Source organism: Abramis brama, assembly GCF_963993115.1.
Source record: "Abramis brama genome assembly, chromosome: 1".
NCBI classification, from domain to species: domain Eukaryota; kingdom Metazoa; phylum Chordata; class Actinopteri; order Cypriniformes; family Leuciscidae; genus Abramis; species Abramis brama.
In genome coordinates, this window is record NC_139963.1 from 78,072,172 (window position 1) to 78,088,343 (window position 16,172).

The 16,172-nt window shown below is 39.2% G+C and overlaps 1 protein-coding gene and 1 long non-coding RNA gene across 2 annotated transcripts in view; both read left to right on the top strand.

Moving 5' to 3' along the window:
• Window positions 1-643: 643 nt before the first annotated feature.
• Window positions 644-1,551, top strand: LOC311088120. The gene is made up of 3 exons (XR_014607450.1): window positions 644-1,023; window positions 1,193-1,397; window positions 1,483-1,551. It is a non-coding gene; the product is annotated as an uncharacterized lncRNA (long non-coding RNA).
• Window positions 1,552-8,000: 6,449 nt separating this feature from the next.
• The window catches only part of LOC311082388 (uncharacterized protein), a gene marked incomplete at both ends in the record, with an annotated part of 29,037 nt that continues 20,865 nt past the window's right edge, over window positions 8,001-16,172 (top strand). Inside the window, one exon of the mRNA XM_084113186.1 lies at window positions 8,001-8,100. Coding sequence (XP_083969312.1) covers window positions 8,001-8,100 — 100 coding nt within the window. The remainder of the gene's footprint in view (window positions 8,101-16,172) is intronic.

Sequence of the window (16,172 nt, forward strand, 5' to 3'; positions counted from 1 at the left end):
CTTTTATTTTGAAAAAAAAAAAAAAACGGGTCTCTGTCGGGAGATAGTAGTTAAAGTTTGAAAGTGGAGGAATCAACAATCAACTGTTCAAAGTTGATTTGTGTGGATTATTTGTAAATTATTTGTTTGTGTTTAATGTAGACGTGCACTGCAGTATTTTGAATAAGCTAGGCTACTTGTTCATTTATGTTGTAGGTGTGTTGTAATGTCACAAATTACTTGTTTTCTTTTCTTTTGGATATTTAATACTGTATTTTGAACAATATAGGTGTTGTTGGCATTGTATGTTAGGGACCAAAATGATGATTATTTTATGTGCATTTTATGTACGTTTTTTGAACAACATATTTGTTAATTATTGTACGTCATTTTTATTGATCCAAATTACTTTTTTTTTTTTAAATAAATGCTTTATAACTATCTGCATTTACTACATTTAATTACACTTTCTAAGTGATTTTATGAATCACTGACAACTCCGGTTTGTAAATAATGCTATACTTAATTTATAAATGATATATGGATCATAATTAAAATATGCAAATACAATTATTAAACCCATTACAGATATGCTTCTAAATCAATAGTAAAGCATGTATAAACTGTATCTAAATGTCTATTAATGTTGTATAAATAATGATTTAACTGTTTAATAATGCTATCAAATTCAGTTTGAGTGTATATTGTATAATGTTTTTTTGCCTTGAAGATCTGATGGATAATATGGTTGTCCACGGTCTGCTGTGCCTCGAGCCGCAGGAGGACATCACGAGAGAGGGCACACCGGCTCAGACTGATGCTGAGGAACTGAGAGCGAGGACTGCGGCCTGTGACTGGGCCTGCGCGTGGGATTATCAGCATTATCTCTGTGTGCTGCTTCCAGACAGAGGCTGTCAGGTGGCGATGCTGGAGGAGCTTCTTCGCCTGGGTTTTCTGGTCCATAACCAGCCCCACATCTGACCCCCCTTCCTCTGCTGGTTTAACCAGCACACATGATGTCGACAGCCCTGCGAATACGGAAACGTAAGTACAGTGTAGTTTTGCAAGCATTGTTTGCAATGCGACTTCATCATCTCAGTATAAAAGTTTGTAATAACACTGTTATTATCCACATTCACCTGTCTTGTCTCATTTAATCTTAAGGGTTGTGTTTTAAGTTTCCTCTCTGTTGTTTCTGGTTTAATCCAAACAGACAGTCTATTGCGTCTTCATCTTCTGATATTCAAAAATGCCAGAGGATTTTGAAGGTTGCGTTTAACGATCTTCAGAGAACACAAGAGGATCTGCAGTTGGGCAGGGAAGTGTCTAATGCAGACGAGACCCTTCACCGTTATTACTGTGAGGCGCTCTTGGCTTCTGGACACATGCTGCTCCCAGGAGCTGTGGAAGACTTGACGGTCAGTTTATCTATTTTAATTATTTTCTTTGTTTACGTATGGTTTTAGTAAATTTATTCTCTCAAACACACACACACATACTCAGTGTGTCTCCAGGCGGATCCAGCATGGTCTCTGAGGGACCATCCTCTGAGGGTTCTGAGTGGTTCAGGCCAGAACCCTTGTGAATGGCCACCCACACCTCACCCCTAACCCTACCGTCAGTGACCCCTCACCCCTAACTCTACCGTCAGTGACCCCTCACCCCTAACCCTACCGGCCCTGACCCCCTTTCAACCTCGAGGGAACAAGGAAAAGGAGGGGAGCTCTCAGGTGATTGAGATGGAGGAAGGGGCCCTGGACTGGCTCTTTGAGGGCGAGGACTCAGTAGGGTCAGCGCAGGGGGTGGAAAAAGAGAGGGAAAAAGATAAGGAAAAAGATAAGGAAAAAGATAAGGAAAAAGAAAAGGATAAAGCAGATCGTGACGAAGCTTCAAAATGGAGCATTCACATCAATCATGGGGGGAGAGAATGTCGGGAATTGGTCCCTGTCTCCGGTCAGTCCCATTCTTTTTATTGGGGACTCAAACCTTAAAGGGGTGGTTGATTATGATTTCACTTTTCTAACTTTAGTTAGTGTGTAATGTTGCTGTTTGATCATAAACAACATCTGCAAAGTTACAACGCTCAAAGTTCAAAGCAAAGGGAGATATTTGCTTTTAAAGAAATCACTTTTTAAGGACTACAACAAACGTCTGGTAGAGACTGCACAACATTCCTCCCGGGTTAGTGACATGACCAACCCTAAAATTTACATAAACCCCGCCCCCGGAACACGATTTATAGATTATCAAGACAGAATATGCTAATCAATGACTAGAAGATAACTACACATAAGCTGCATAAATTCATCAACTAATCATTCAGAAATGTCCTGTTGCTTCTACATGTTGTCACTTCTGAGTCTCTCCATCATTGTCTGAATTCGGTTTGAACATAAAAGGCTAAAAGTTTTTGAAATTTTCAGTGCATGTCCGTGTGAGTGTGTGAGGTAAAATGACATGCGCTGTTGAAGCTCCGCCCCCTGTGCCGGGAGCAGCAGCTCATTTGCATTTAAAGGGACAGACAAAAAACGGTGCGTTTTTGCTCACCCTCAAAAAGTGACAATTTTAACATGTTATATAAAAATATCTGTGAGGTATTTTGAGCTAAAACTTCACATACACACTCATTATACCACCCCTTTAATCAGCTGCCAAAGACGGAAGCATGGGATGTGGAAGTTCACGGCTTTCCAGGCGCCTCGATAGCAGATGCTTATGTGGTCCTAAGACATAGGACGAAGGGGTCAGAAGTGACAGCATGTGGTCCTCTCATTTGGCCTGAACGATAGAAGCAAAGGGAGTATAACAGTTCTGGAGAGGATGCTTGAAAAGCTCGTGGAAACAGCCAAGGTGCTATTTCCGGGGGCTAAAGTATATGTCCCACTGATCAATTTTGATCAAGCCCTTCCGAGGGAGCAGAAGGCGAGGCTAACTGCTCTCAATAAAAAAATATCGGAGTTGGGATGCAGCATTCCCCTTCTCCCGGAAGGGCAATTTAAAGTGGGACCAGACAATTTGCACTGGACATCCGCGACAGCAAGGGAGATCTTGAGGCACTGGCAGAGGAGTTTAAAAGATTGAACGGGCCATTCCGTCAGGGCCCCGTATACCATGAATTGAAAAATAAAAAGCATTCGGTGATTAATTTGTCTCAGTGTTTTCAATTGACATCAGCACAAGTTAGTCTATTGGACAGGGGTTTATCCTTTATTCCTTCCCATTTAATGAAAAAGGCTGATAGGGGGTCTCTTCTGGCGGACTTGGGTCAGTTTCATGCCAAAGTACAGAGAGCGGTATTTTTTGGCCCTAGGGAGGAGACGGATGTTCAGATTCGGCCTTTTTGTGAGAGATCGGGCTGGGTGCCCAGGCCCCAGCAATTACCAGGGGAAGTATGGGACTTTTTTGATAGAAATGTGGAGGGGGTCCAGATAGCTTTATCGGGAGCACGGACTCCAGGACAGAATTTGCCCCGGGAAGAGGTCAAAGCTCTAGAGGAGTTGATCTCTAGACGTGACATAGTTATTAAACCAGCAGATAAGGGAAGTACAGTGGTCATTATGGATAGTAAGCGTTACGTGCAAGAAGCACAGAGACAGTTGACTGACGGATCCTTTTATCGTAAGTTAACGGCTCCTATTTTTATGGAATCAGTGCCTCGTATTGAGAGGGTGGTGGATTCTTTGGAGAGGACAGGTTTTATTTGCAAACGGCAGGCAAATTACCTACTGGGGGAAGTTACACCTAGACCTAGACGGTTTTATTTATTTCCAAAGGTGCACAAACCTAAGAAGAAATGGTTTAATCCCTTCATGCCCCGGGGTCGTCCAATAGTTTCGGACTGTGGAAGTGAGAGTCACAGGATTGCGGAGTTGATTGATTTTTATTTGAATCCCTTGTCTACTAGACATTCTAGTTATGTTAGGGACACTTATGACTTTTTGGATAAAGTTAAGAGTCTGAAGGTGCCGCCAGGGGCAATTTTGTTTTCACTGGATGTAGAGAGTCTTTACACTAACATTGAGACCCCTTTGGGGCTGAGGGCAGTACGAGACTGTTTTTCTCGGTATCCTGATGCCTCTAGACCAGATGAAGCGATTTTAGAGCTCCTGGAATAAAGTCTGACCTGTAATGATTTTGAGTTCGAGGAGGAGTTTTACTTACAGATTAAGGGGACGGCCATGGGGAAAAGGTTTGCTCCAGCATATGCAAATATATACATGGCCCAATGGGAAGAAACGGTCTTTCCCAAGTGTGAAAAGACTCCCTTATCATACTTACGTTTTTTTGGATGACGTCTGGGGGGTGTGGAGTCATAGTCAACAGGACTTTGAAACCTTTTTGGGAGTATTAAATGCGCATCATGCCTCGATTAAGGTACAAGCAGTGGTTAGGGAACAGGCTATTGAGTTCCTGGATACAATGGTATATAAGGGACCGTATTTTCCTTCCACGGGTCAGTTGGATTTTAAGATGTTCTTTAAGGAGACAGATACCCATGCCCCGTTGCATCATCAGAGTTATCATCCGAGACATACATTTAGAGGTATAGTGTTATCTCAGCTCCTCAGATTTAGGAGGATTTCCTCAAGAGAGGAGGACTTTCAGGAAGCCAAACGCACATTGTTTTGTGCGCTTCGGGCAAGAGGTTACTCTAGATCACGGCTTAGAGGGATTTATAAAGAACATTGTCGGCTGCAGGCGAACCCGGAGCCCAGGCCCTCTGGAGCGGGTAAGGTTCTGGTTCCGGCCATTTTTCCGTATACTCCAGAGGCGGTTAGGCTTAACAAGGAGATTAGAGATAATTTCAAGGAGACATTGGTAAGTATCCCGGAAGGTCAGGATATTAGACGAAAAAAAAAGAATAAAAATAAACAAAGCATTGGTCAGACAAAGAATTCCATCAGGACTCGTCTATATCAGCCGAGACATACATTTAGAGGTATAGTGTTATCTCAGCTCCTCAGATTTAGGAGGATTTGCTCAAGAGAGGAGGACTTTCAGGAAGCCAAACGCACATTGTTTTGTGCGCTTCGTGATATGTGATTCGGAAGGGGGTATTGAGTGCCAGCAGGCGAGTACTGATTGAGCACTTCAAACAACATGGATTGCAGAAATTGAGAATAAGAGGTTTGGAGCATAACCCGAAATGGACAGGTTGTACAAGGAATACATTTGGATTGGAAAATTAAAAACTTGGATCCCAAATGGTCTTAAAGGTGCTCTAAGCGATCCCGGGAGATGTTACTTCTTGTTGACATTCGAATTGTTGTCAAACAAAACGGAGGCTAGCTAGACCCTCCCTCCTCCTCCTCATCCCGTCTCCTCCCTCCTCCCCACCCTTCCAACATAAAGGAAAGTCAAAATAGTCACTACAAACAACGTTAAGTTTTACTGATACTTCATTCAATGTGTAATGTCGACAAGTTAGATGAATGCTTTTATATATTGCAGAGCAGAATGCAGAAAAAGAAACATTATCTTAAAATCGTTTCGCCACCTGAGGTTATAACTATAGCTCCCATACAAGGACGCAATAATAGCATGATAACGTTAGCTTCACGTTTCCCAGTGAGCATAAACAACGGCGGCGGCGTAAACAAATTTAGTCAAAGTTGTCAACATTCAAATTCATAACAAACAGTGGGTGAAAACAATCGTTCACACAAATTGTCGCCCTACTGTGAATTTGCTTGATCACAATAGAGATTGATCGCTGCTAGAAACATACATGTTGTATTCACCAAAGTTAACGCTGACTGCATAGATCTAGCTAATTACATCCTTGTGTTGGTTTGGCGAACATGAACGTCAGTTTAGAAAGAAAAATGGATTTACCTGTTCTGCAAAAACAGAGCAACTGAATGTCAGATTGGAAGCCCTTCTGCTGGCGGAGTTCTCGCCACCTTTCGAAGGTTTTTCCGATGTAAATTCGGGACTTCGCGCGTTCCTTATCCTTGTCCCTCTTCTTTGCAATTTGTTCATCTGAACGTAGTCTCTTTGGTCGTGTGTCGACCATAATTCAAACTTCCCTCTTCATGCTTCTCTGTTCTCTCTCCTCCACACCCCCTTCACATGCACACGCACTAACCCCCCCAAACCCCACCCTCCAATACTTCTTGTCGGTTATTGCGCGTCATTGACAAAATGCGCAACCAGATGTTCGAATAGTTAGAATATATGTGTTTTTTTAGAGAGAATATTCAAACGTAATTTTTGAGCAATTTTGACAGCCCTAGTAGATAACGGTCGTTAAGGCACCAGTGCCGTATTAGCACCGGGTCTGTCTGTAGCTACCCAACCCTAATAACGACGACGCTAGCAAAGCAAAGCCATCCTTCACTAGCCTATAGTGCGTTGGTCACTTTTTTATTACTTATTTCTCTGCATTGAGTGACAACCCTCTCAAATATAAGACACACAAAACAGAACAAATAAAAGTCTCAGATTCTCTGTCTGTAATTGCAAAATTCTTGCTTACTTATTGTGACATGATAGCAACCCTTCTGCTGTGCTAATGCAACCTCAACTACGCTATCAATATCCAAAGTAGCCGAACGTCATGTCGCCTATTCATGTTTTTTCTCGAAGTTGGCAGTAACATATCAAAAGGTTTTAATTAAATATAAAGGAGTTTTCTCCAAGGAACTTAGCTCTTTCCTTAAGCACTGGATGAGGTCTGCTCACTCTGCTGGAGAATGACTCTAGGCGCATCGTGCGTCGAACACGTGTTCCACAACAACAACAACAACACTAGGCTGCCCACAGATGCGCCCGCCGGCTTGATATACTGGATATTGGCCGATGCCGATTATGTAAAAAAATGCAAAAAATCGTCCGATTAATCGTCCGACCCCTAGCTTTAACCGCTTGAGGTTGTAATGTTAGCGTCCTCTCAGCCTCGACGGCAAACACACTGCTGTTTTTTCTCTGCTAATGTAGCTTCTAGTCAGCAAATGAATTACTTTCTAATGATATGATAGCATGTACTGTAGTGTTCTGTATTCATACCATTTCGCTGTCTGTGTGTTAAATGCACATCTGAAGTGTCAGCGCTCTCCGGGCAGCGTGCAGCATTACATGCCAAAACAAATCGCACGAGGCATCAGTGATAGATTTTATCATGCCAGCAAACCCTTACAGTAGAGCCCTGCACGAGACGGTTTTCTTAATCCCGCTCACGCTGACCATGGTCCCGCAACGTGTTTGTTCCACTAGTATTTCACTGCTGTCTAAGGCCCCGATCACACAGAACACGTTTTTCATGTTTGAACATGCTAGGCGCTAGTTTACTTTTTTTAAGTTAGAAAAGAGCAGTGCCCTGTGGGGTTTTTTTGTTTCCAGGCAACCACCGAATCAGCTGTCCTGTCAGTCTAATCAAGGTAACCGTCACCACAACGGAAGGCCCGCCTCTCCATTCATTCAATTGGACAATGGGGGGAAAAAAGCGATACAGTTTTTTTCAACTTCAGGCGCTGAGGGCGCTCCTGCTAAAATGCGAGGCGCATTAACAGCATGCAAAACGCTCACTGCCAATAAAAAACAACTGAAAAAAGGTGCCTCTCACTGCAAAAAACGCGTTCTGTGTGATCTATGGTCTACAGTCCCAACCCTAAAGAGGACGCGCATATTTTAAATTTTACATTTTAAATGATACATTTTAAAGTGCTGTTCATCTCTGGCTTTACTGCTCAGTGTTATTTCTGGCTCAGCATATTTATTATATTGACATGTTTATGTATTGTGTGCTCCATAATGATGTTATAGCTGAGATCATTTGTAGAGTAGGTAGGGCCCAAACATAAACTCTAGCCCAGGGCCCCCTGAGACCCTGCCTGGCACACACTCACACCTGAGCCTATGTGTACGTTCTTGTGCTCAGAAAGGACCATAGCACAATTGCTCAGATGTATTTTTGTATTTCAGATGATTCTTGCACACCAGCATATGTGAGGGCCATCTTTATGAGACTGGACAAGATCGAACTCTCTCTAGAGACCATCCAGTCCATTTGAACTACAAACATGAGTTCTGATGACCCTGAAAATGAAGATCTGACCGGGTCACTACAGCCTCCAGCACAACTTGAAGAAGCTCAAGGACACAGCGCACAGAGAGAAAGTGGTATGTGAAAACAGGATTAGTGTGTGTGTGTGTGTGTGTGTGTGTGTGTGTGTGTGTGTGTGTGTGCGTGTGCATACAACAGCCAGTAGTGAATACAGTGTGTATTAGGGATGTAACGATACATTGATATGGATCGATGCATCGATATAACGTCTAAGGATACGATGCATCGATTCCACACTTAAAATATCGATATACACCTTTATTTTGACACTCTCCACATTCTCACGTAACATCCTTCCGCCAAAGCACACATTTTCGTTTACTCACCAACCATACTGTCTGCCGGTGTGTCTTTATAACGTTAATCTCCTCATCTGAAATAGACGCCTGACAAGACTGACTAAACCCTAAACAAGTTTTTTTTCACAAAAGCCGGTATTGTCCGCTGTCAAGGCATCGCAAGTTCATGTTTTACAGCAGAAACAGACAAGCACTCGCACCCGTGTTGGTGAACACAACATGATAAGTCCGTTTTAGCGACTCAGTGCGCAGTATTCAGGTCAGATGTCACTTTGAAAAGACGCACTGGCTAAGAGGAGTTTCGCCAAAGCTGACTAAAAGTGATCGAGGATGGATAATTTCAATGAACTCGTGATATCTTCTTCAGGGCGTAAAAGGAAAATAAAACCTGAAACATTTTCACAGAACCTTACAGCTCATTTAGTGGTGAGGGAAAAGCTCTCTGTACTGCGTGTACGTTAATCACAACAACAAAGTTTGCCAGGCGTCTATGTCAGCTGAGGAGATTAACGTTATGAAGATTAACCGAGTGTTGTATTATTTATCATAGCAATTACTGTCAGAATTATTATTAATCAAAACAACCCAGCTGCAGTTTGATTGATATTACTTGGAATGCACAATAATAATAAAAAACATGATTTATGAGTACTTGCAAATGACCTCTTCTGTTATAAATGTCCCAATTGGGAGAGGGTGTGCAATTTTCAAAGAGTTTAATTAAATGTTCATGTTATATATTTTGGTTGCATTTGTGAGTTAATAAAAACGTAACTGGTTGTGTGAACATTATATCTAAATATCGATTAATCGATCGATATAGCCCTGAATCGAATCGAATCGTATCGGGGAATTTTTTGAAGTATCAGAAAATATCGTATCGCTGGCTGAGAGAATCGATATCGTATCGTATCGTGATGAACTGTCTGATTTACACCCCTAGTGTGTATCGTGATCAGAGGAGTTATCAAGCTCATTGTATTTGTTTGGATACTATAGGACATGAAGATCTAAAAGGGTTGATCTTGAAATATTGAAACTACAAGGCTACAACTACTATAGTTGTCATTTACTGCTTCAGCTCCATTAAAGTACTGAAATATTTTTCTCATTCTTGTTTTTTCCCTTTGGTTATATGGGGAGTCCTGCCACAAGATCCTCTCCTCGACTATTGAACACTGTGTGCTGCTGATACACTGAGATCTGCTCCTCACACAGGGACTCAGGTCAGGGGTAATCGTCTGTTCAGAAGACAAGGGTGTAAAGTATTCACTTTTCAGCAAATTATGTTTTTCCCACATAAATTTAGGTGACTTGTGTCAGTGCATTATATAGAGATGAGAAACTCCACTACCGTGACTAGATCAGAGATGAGAGTGTGTTAGCTTTAGAGGTTAGGCGTAACAACATCTTCTGGCTGAGTAAGAAAGCTGTGCTTTTATCCATCTTTCTGTTGTAAATATAAATAAGTTATTTGTGTATCCTGTTGTTTATGAAAGATTAAACTTGCAAAAATATATATAAATCAATACATTTAATAATAGGGGAAAATATATATATATATATATTTTCTGTATGTATTTATAACTATATTTTGTTTTAGAGGTCAACTTTTTGGATGTGGTCTCATACAAGGGACCCAAATTAGAAAAATCAGGACAGTTAGACTTTAAGGACACTTCTTTCTTCTCTTCTTCGTCTGTAGAATATATCTTAACTACTACATTTTCCATTTATCATAAAAACTATTTCTAATACATAAGTGTTTTATACATATATTTCATGCAAGTAAGTAGTTTTCTTAATAATAGTGAAATCACACAAAACATTTTCTGTGCAGCATTAGTAATTGGGTGACATACATCTACTTAAGCAAAAGCATTATTACTACTTAGGTTACATCAATATAAAGCAAATCAAGCATTAATCCAGGCAGTATAATTGCAAAATCATCATCTCCATTAACACATGGTACAATTCCAAATGTTTTAAAATGTTCAGAATTATGTTTATTCTAAGTTCTTGAGCAGTTTTATTAGATTTTTATTATTATTATTATTATTATTATTATTATTATTTATTTATCCTGTTTCATAATGTGCACACTTTCTTATGTTAGGGCATAATGTTCCAACAATGGTGATGTTCTCAGAACATGTTTAGAACAGAACATTTCTAGCTGGGAATGTGAGACGACACTAAAGACGTGTTCCTCTTCAGCCAAACTCAGTTTCCACACTTCCAGGTGAAACACACACACGGACACACACTGTAGATGAAGGATTTATCCTGCACTTCAGATTCCCTGATCAGGGGTGCGTTTCCCGAAAGCATCGTTGGCCAACTATGGTCGCAAGTTCATCGCAATGTCCATTGAAATCTATTGGTAACGAGGGAACTTGCGACCATAGTTGGCTAACGATGCTTTCGGGAAACGCACCCCAGAACGGGAGTTTTCCCAAGAGTGCTGAAATCAGTGAGTTTGTGCTGAACTGATTATTACGTGATTTCTGTCATTAATCCACAATCTGAAGAACAGCTTTAGTTTTTCATGAGACTTCTCCTGCTTCATACTTCAGTGCAACATAAAATGAACTAAACTCTGACTAAAATGATATTTAAACAGTGATTTTGGTTATTAAAAGCAAACTTTGCAGCGCTGCTCAGAAGATTAGGTAATTATGATCACAACATTAACATATGAACACAGCACTGATTCTCTGGTTTGGTGTCTATGAAGGGGGACTTGAGTCTTGTTCACATGGCTAATATTTATATTCTATTCACCAGCGCTTATATAGATAATCCTCTTTCTCCAGGTTTTGGTCAATAGGGAGTCAGGGCAGAGCTCATGTTTCTTCTTCTGTGAGCGGTCAGTCAGATCTAAAACTGAGCTGGACTGCATGTGGTGTGTTAGTCTGGCCATTCCCCCTCCCGAAGCCTTTCTGTGCTCCTAATGCATTTCTTTTTCACTATAAATTACATTTGCAGGTGATTTTATGGTGCTGGGAAAACGAGAAGCTCCATGAAAATGGGCACTTCATATGCTTAAGTTTTAGTATAACTTTTATAGTATAGTTCATATTTATGGATATAATCGTAAATCTGATGATGACCAGTTATTATGTTTGTTGGAGGAAAGGCTTATACACTGGTTATCCACATTTCCTGATTCGTATTTAATAATAGGGAGTGATTTTGATGTTGTTTTGAATGAATTGTTCTGGGTGCAAGTGGAAGAAGAAATCTGGACCTTAGTTTAACAGTACGGGGACGCATTGCTGCCACATACATATTATTTTCCCACTCAATTATGTCGCAATGACGAGATATTTTGTCACTAAAATGACAAATGTTCTAGGCCTTATAAGGACATGTGTAGTCATGTACAAAATATGCCTTTATCCACATAAATTTATATAGCCTATCATGTCTTTATGTTACGACCCTCCTATGACTCTGTCTAGGACTTTTTAAGAGGGGAACACATGTAACCATCTCAGACACACATCCACATATAACACTGAGTGAGATGAGAAAACACAAGAGACCACTGAATAAAGTGAATATGAGTTTAATTAATATATAATGAATAAATATATACCATAACAAAAACCCATCCACAAAGGGAAAAAAAGGGGGAAACGGATTGTGCCAAACAAACAAAAATAATATAAGCAAAAAGGCTATCTAACACATTTAACTTCATAATACTAAGATAAAAAAGAAATCAAAGTCTTCAACGTCCGAGACATCGTAACTAAAGTACACTAACTAATAAACAAATACAGCGGGTGGCACCAATCCCTAACTAGTGTTTTTATACAGTCAAATTTAACCACGTGTGTACAATGTATGTCACATGACAATCTCACCCTTGCAGACCGCAACGCTCATAAATGAGAAGGTTTTGGGCGCAGCCAAAACAAGGAACGATGAACATACATGTGAACAGCGTAAGGAAAATAAAACACACAAACAGTTTCTCCAACAAAAATGTCTCAAGCATAAAGCTCTCTCAATCTCCAACCCATAACACAGGTTCTCTTTACAAAGGTTCTCTCAATACAAACTTTCTCTAGTCACACCTCTTCTTCTTCTAGGATTTAATGGCGGTCGGCAAACTAACTCAAAAGGTGCATTTTTTGCACCTACTGAAGTGGAGTGTGAAGCGGACGTTTAAGCGAGATCTACTCTTTCAAAAAACATATATAAGAGTTTACACAGAAGGGAGTTTTACATCCTATTAAATAATCCTGTTTCCTTTAAAAATATAAATAACTCATGATAAATTCTTGATTGTTTGGTGCCTTCTCCTAGGAGAACCTGAAGTGTCAGCTCATTTATTTCTATATTTCTTAAAGCGTGTCTTTAAAGCGGGACCGCTCCTCTCTTTCATAAGCTTCGCATTCTAGAAGCACATGTTCTACAGTTTCAGCTAACCCACATTTATCACAATTTCCATTCTCATGTCTACCAATTCTTTGTAAGCATTGATTTAATAAACAATGTCCAATGCGCATTCTTGTGACTAAAACGTCCTCTTTCCGAATCTTTCCGAATCAAAATCTTCTTCTCTCTGAATGAACACTGATCGAATGCGTTATTCTCTACATTTCATTTAGACTTTTTTCTCAAAATTTAACGAGTTTTTTTCTCGAAACACAACGACTTTATTCTCGAAATTTAATGTTTATTCTCAAGATTGTATTTCGACTTTTTTCTCGAAATTTAATGAGTTTATTCTCAAGATTGTATTTTGACTTTTTTCTCGAAATTTAATGAGTTTTTTCTCGAAACACAATGACTTTATTCTCGAAATTTAATGAGTTTATTCTCAAGATTGTATTTCGACTTTTTTTCTTGAAATTTTACGAGTTTTTTTCTCAAAACACAACGACTTTATTCTCGAAATTATATCACACAGTGTAGCTTTAAAGCGTGTCTTTAAAGCGGGACCGCTCTCTTTCATAAGCTTCGCACTCTATAAGCACATGTTCTACAGTTTCAGCTAACCCACATTTATCACAATTTCCATTCTCATGTCTACCAATTCTTTGTAAGCATTGATTTAATAAACAATGTCCAATGCGCATTCTTGTGACTAAAACGTCCTCTTTCCTGTTTCCGAATCAAAATCTTCTTCTCTCTGAATGAACACTGATCGAATGCGTTATTCTCTACATTTCGTTTAGACTTTTTTCTCAAAATTTAACGAGTTTTTTTCTCGAAACACGACGACTTTATTCTCGAAATTTCATGAGTTTATTCTCAAAATTGTATTTTGACTTTTTTCTCGAAATTTAACGAGTTTTTTCTCGAAACACAATGACTTTATTCTCGATATTTAATGAGTTTATTCTCAAAATTGTATTTCGACTTTTTTCTCGAAATTTAACAATTTTTTTCTCGAAACATAATGACTTTATTCTCGATATTTAATGAGTTTATTCTCAAGATTGTATTTCGACTTTTTTTCTTGAAATTTAACGAGTTTTTTCTCGAAACACAACGACTTTTTTCTCGAAATTTAATGTTTATTTTCAAAATTGTATTTAGACTTTTTTTCTTGAAATTTAACGAGTTTTTTCTCGAAACACAACGACTTTTTTCTCGAAATTTAATGAGTTTATTTTCAAAATTGTATTTAGACTTTTTTTCCTCGAAATTTAACGAGTTTTTTCTCGAAACACAACGACTTTATTCTCGATATTTAATGAGTTTATTCTCAAAATTGTATTTAGACTTTTTTTCCTCGAAATTTAACAGGTTTTTTCTCGAAACACAACGACTCTATTCTCGAAACTATATATCACACAGTGTAGCTTTAAAACGTGTCTTAGCTGGGACCGCTCTCTTTCATAAGCTTCGCACTCTATAAGCACATGTTCTACAGTTTCAGCTAACCCACATTTATCACAATTTCCATTCTCATGTCTACCAATTCTTTGTAAGCTTTGATTTAATAAACAATGTCCAATGCGCATTCTTGTGACTAAAACGTCCTCTTTCCGAATCTTCTTCTCTCTGAACCAACTTTTCTTGAATGCAGTAAAAATGTCTACCTTTTGTTCCTTCATTCCATTCCTTCTGCCAAATTTCCTGTATTTGTTTTGCTATTATCACTTTAATTTCTGTTTTACTCAATGCAACGTCAATTTGTGAATAATTTAATGCCTGTTTAGCCAGATTATCAGCCTCCTCACACCCATATGCGATGAAACCCATACAAGATTTACCAGAAGTCCATACTGTCTTGCTCTGTAAAGACTCTGCATTACTTCATCTATCATGTCTTGCCTTGCTGATGATGTTCCACTTTCCAAGCTATTTAGAGCTGATAGAGAATCTGTACAAATCACTGCCCTTGTTGGTTGTATTTCTTCTATCCACTGAAGTGCTAGACATATTGCTATTATTTCTGCAGTGAATACCGAAATATGATCTGAGGTTCTTTTTGACATTCTAATGTTAAAAAGTGGAATATATACCGCTACTGCTGTTTTCCCAAAGTCTGGGTCTTTTGAACCATCAGTGTATATTTGCACTAATAAGTTTGATCTATGTATTGCTGCATACCTAAAGTTTCTAATCCATTTGTATCGATATGCTTTTCTTTAAGCAGCTGGATATCAAAGGCATTGGGCTCTAGTCACACTTCTTCTTCTTCTTCTTTTTAATGGCAACTTGCAACCATATGGAGCATTATCGCCATCTACTGTATCTTGATTACTTTAACTTAAATCCTTGTGTTCAGTCCAGTTTGTTGTAAAAAAGATTAAATGTGTTTAAGTACCATCTTTCCAGATTTATTTGAGAAAATAGTTGTAATGTCCATTTGTTTAATTCCTTCATGTTCCAGTCCTTTCCTTAAAGCCAGTCTTTGAGTTGAGTATTTAGTGCATTCAAACATCACGTTCAACAGTTTCCAGTTGACTGCATGTCTCACAATTTCCAGATATATGTTTTCCTATAAGATGTGGTGATGCATTTAACTTTGTATGACCCAGTCTAATTCTGCTAAATTGACACTGTTCTCTCCTGCTCTTCCCCAATGACTTTTCTTCCCCCACTTTCTGCTGTATCTTATATAAATGTCTTCCTTTATTTCCATTATCCCATAATCTCTGCCACTGTAACTTAATTTTGCTCCGTACATATGATTTGATCTCTATTTTACTAACTGGTACTGCCACCTCTACCTGATTTTCCAACCCATTTTTAGCTAAATTATCTGCCATCTCATTCCCTTGTATGCCAATGTGTGCTAGGACCCATAAAAACTGAACATCAATCCCCATATTACTTACTCTATATAAAGATAACAAAATTTCATACATAATATCCTCCCTACATTTTGACGTTCCACTTTTGAGACTAATCAGAGCAGCACTTGAATCAGAACAAATTAGCATTGTCATGGGTTTGACTTCCTCTATCCACTGTAATGCAAACAAAATTGCCATCATTTCTGCTGCATATACCGATAAATGATCAGTTCATCTTTTAAACACCTTAATTTTTAATTCTGGAATGTAATAAGCACAACTTGATTTTCCATTCTGTGGATTTTTAGACCCCTCTAGTCACACTGGCAGCAGCGCATGGTCTTCAAGTATCCGCTTCACCAGGTGTCACTCATCTTGCTGATGCAGATCCCGCCTCCCAAGGCCACTCATCTCGTTAGTCCTGACTGACAAGCAAGATAGCCAATCAGCAACAACCTAAGAAAGCGAAAGTAAGAGAAACAGACAGGACGGAAAACCATAATACACCACACACACACACACACACACACACACACACACACAATACTATAAACGTCCTTG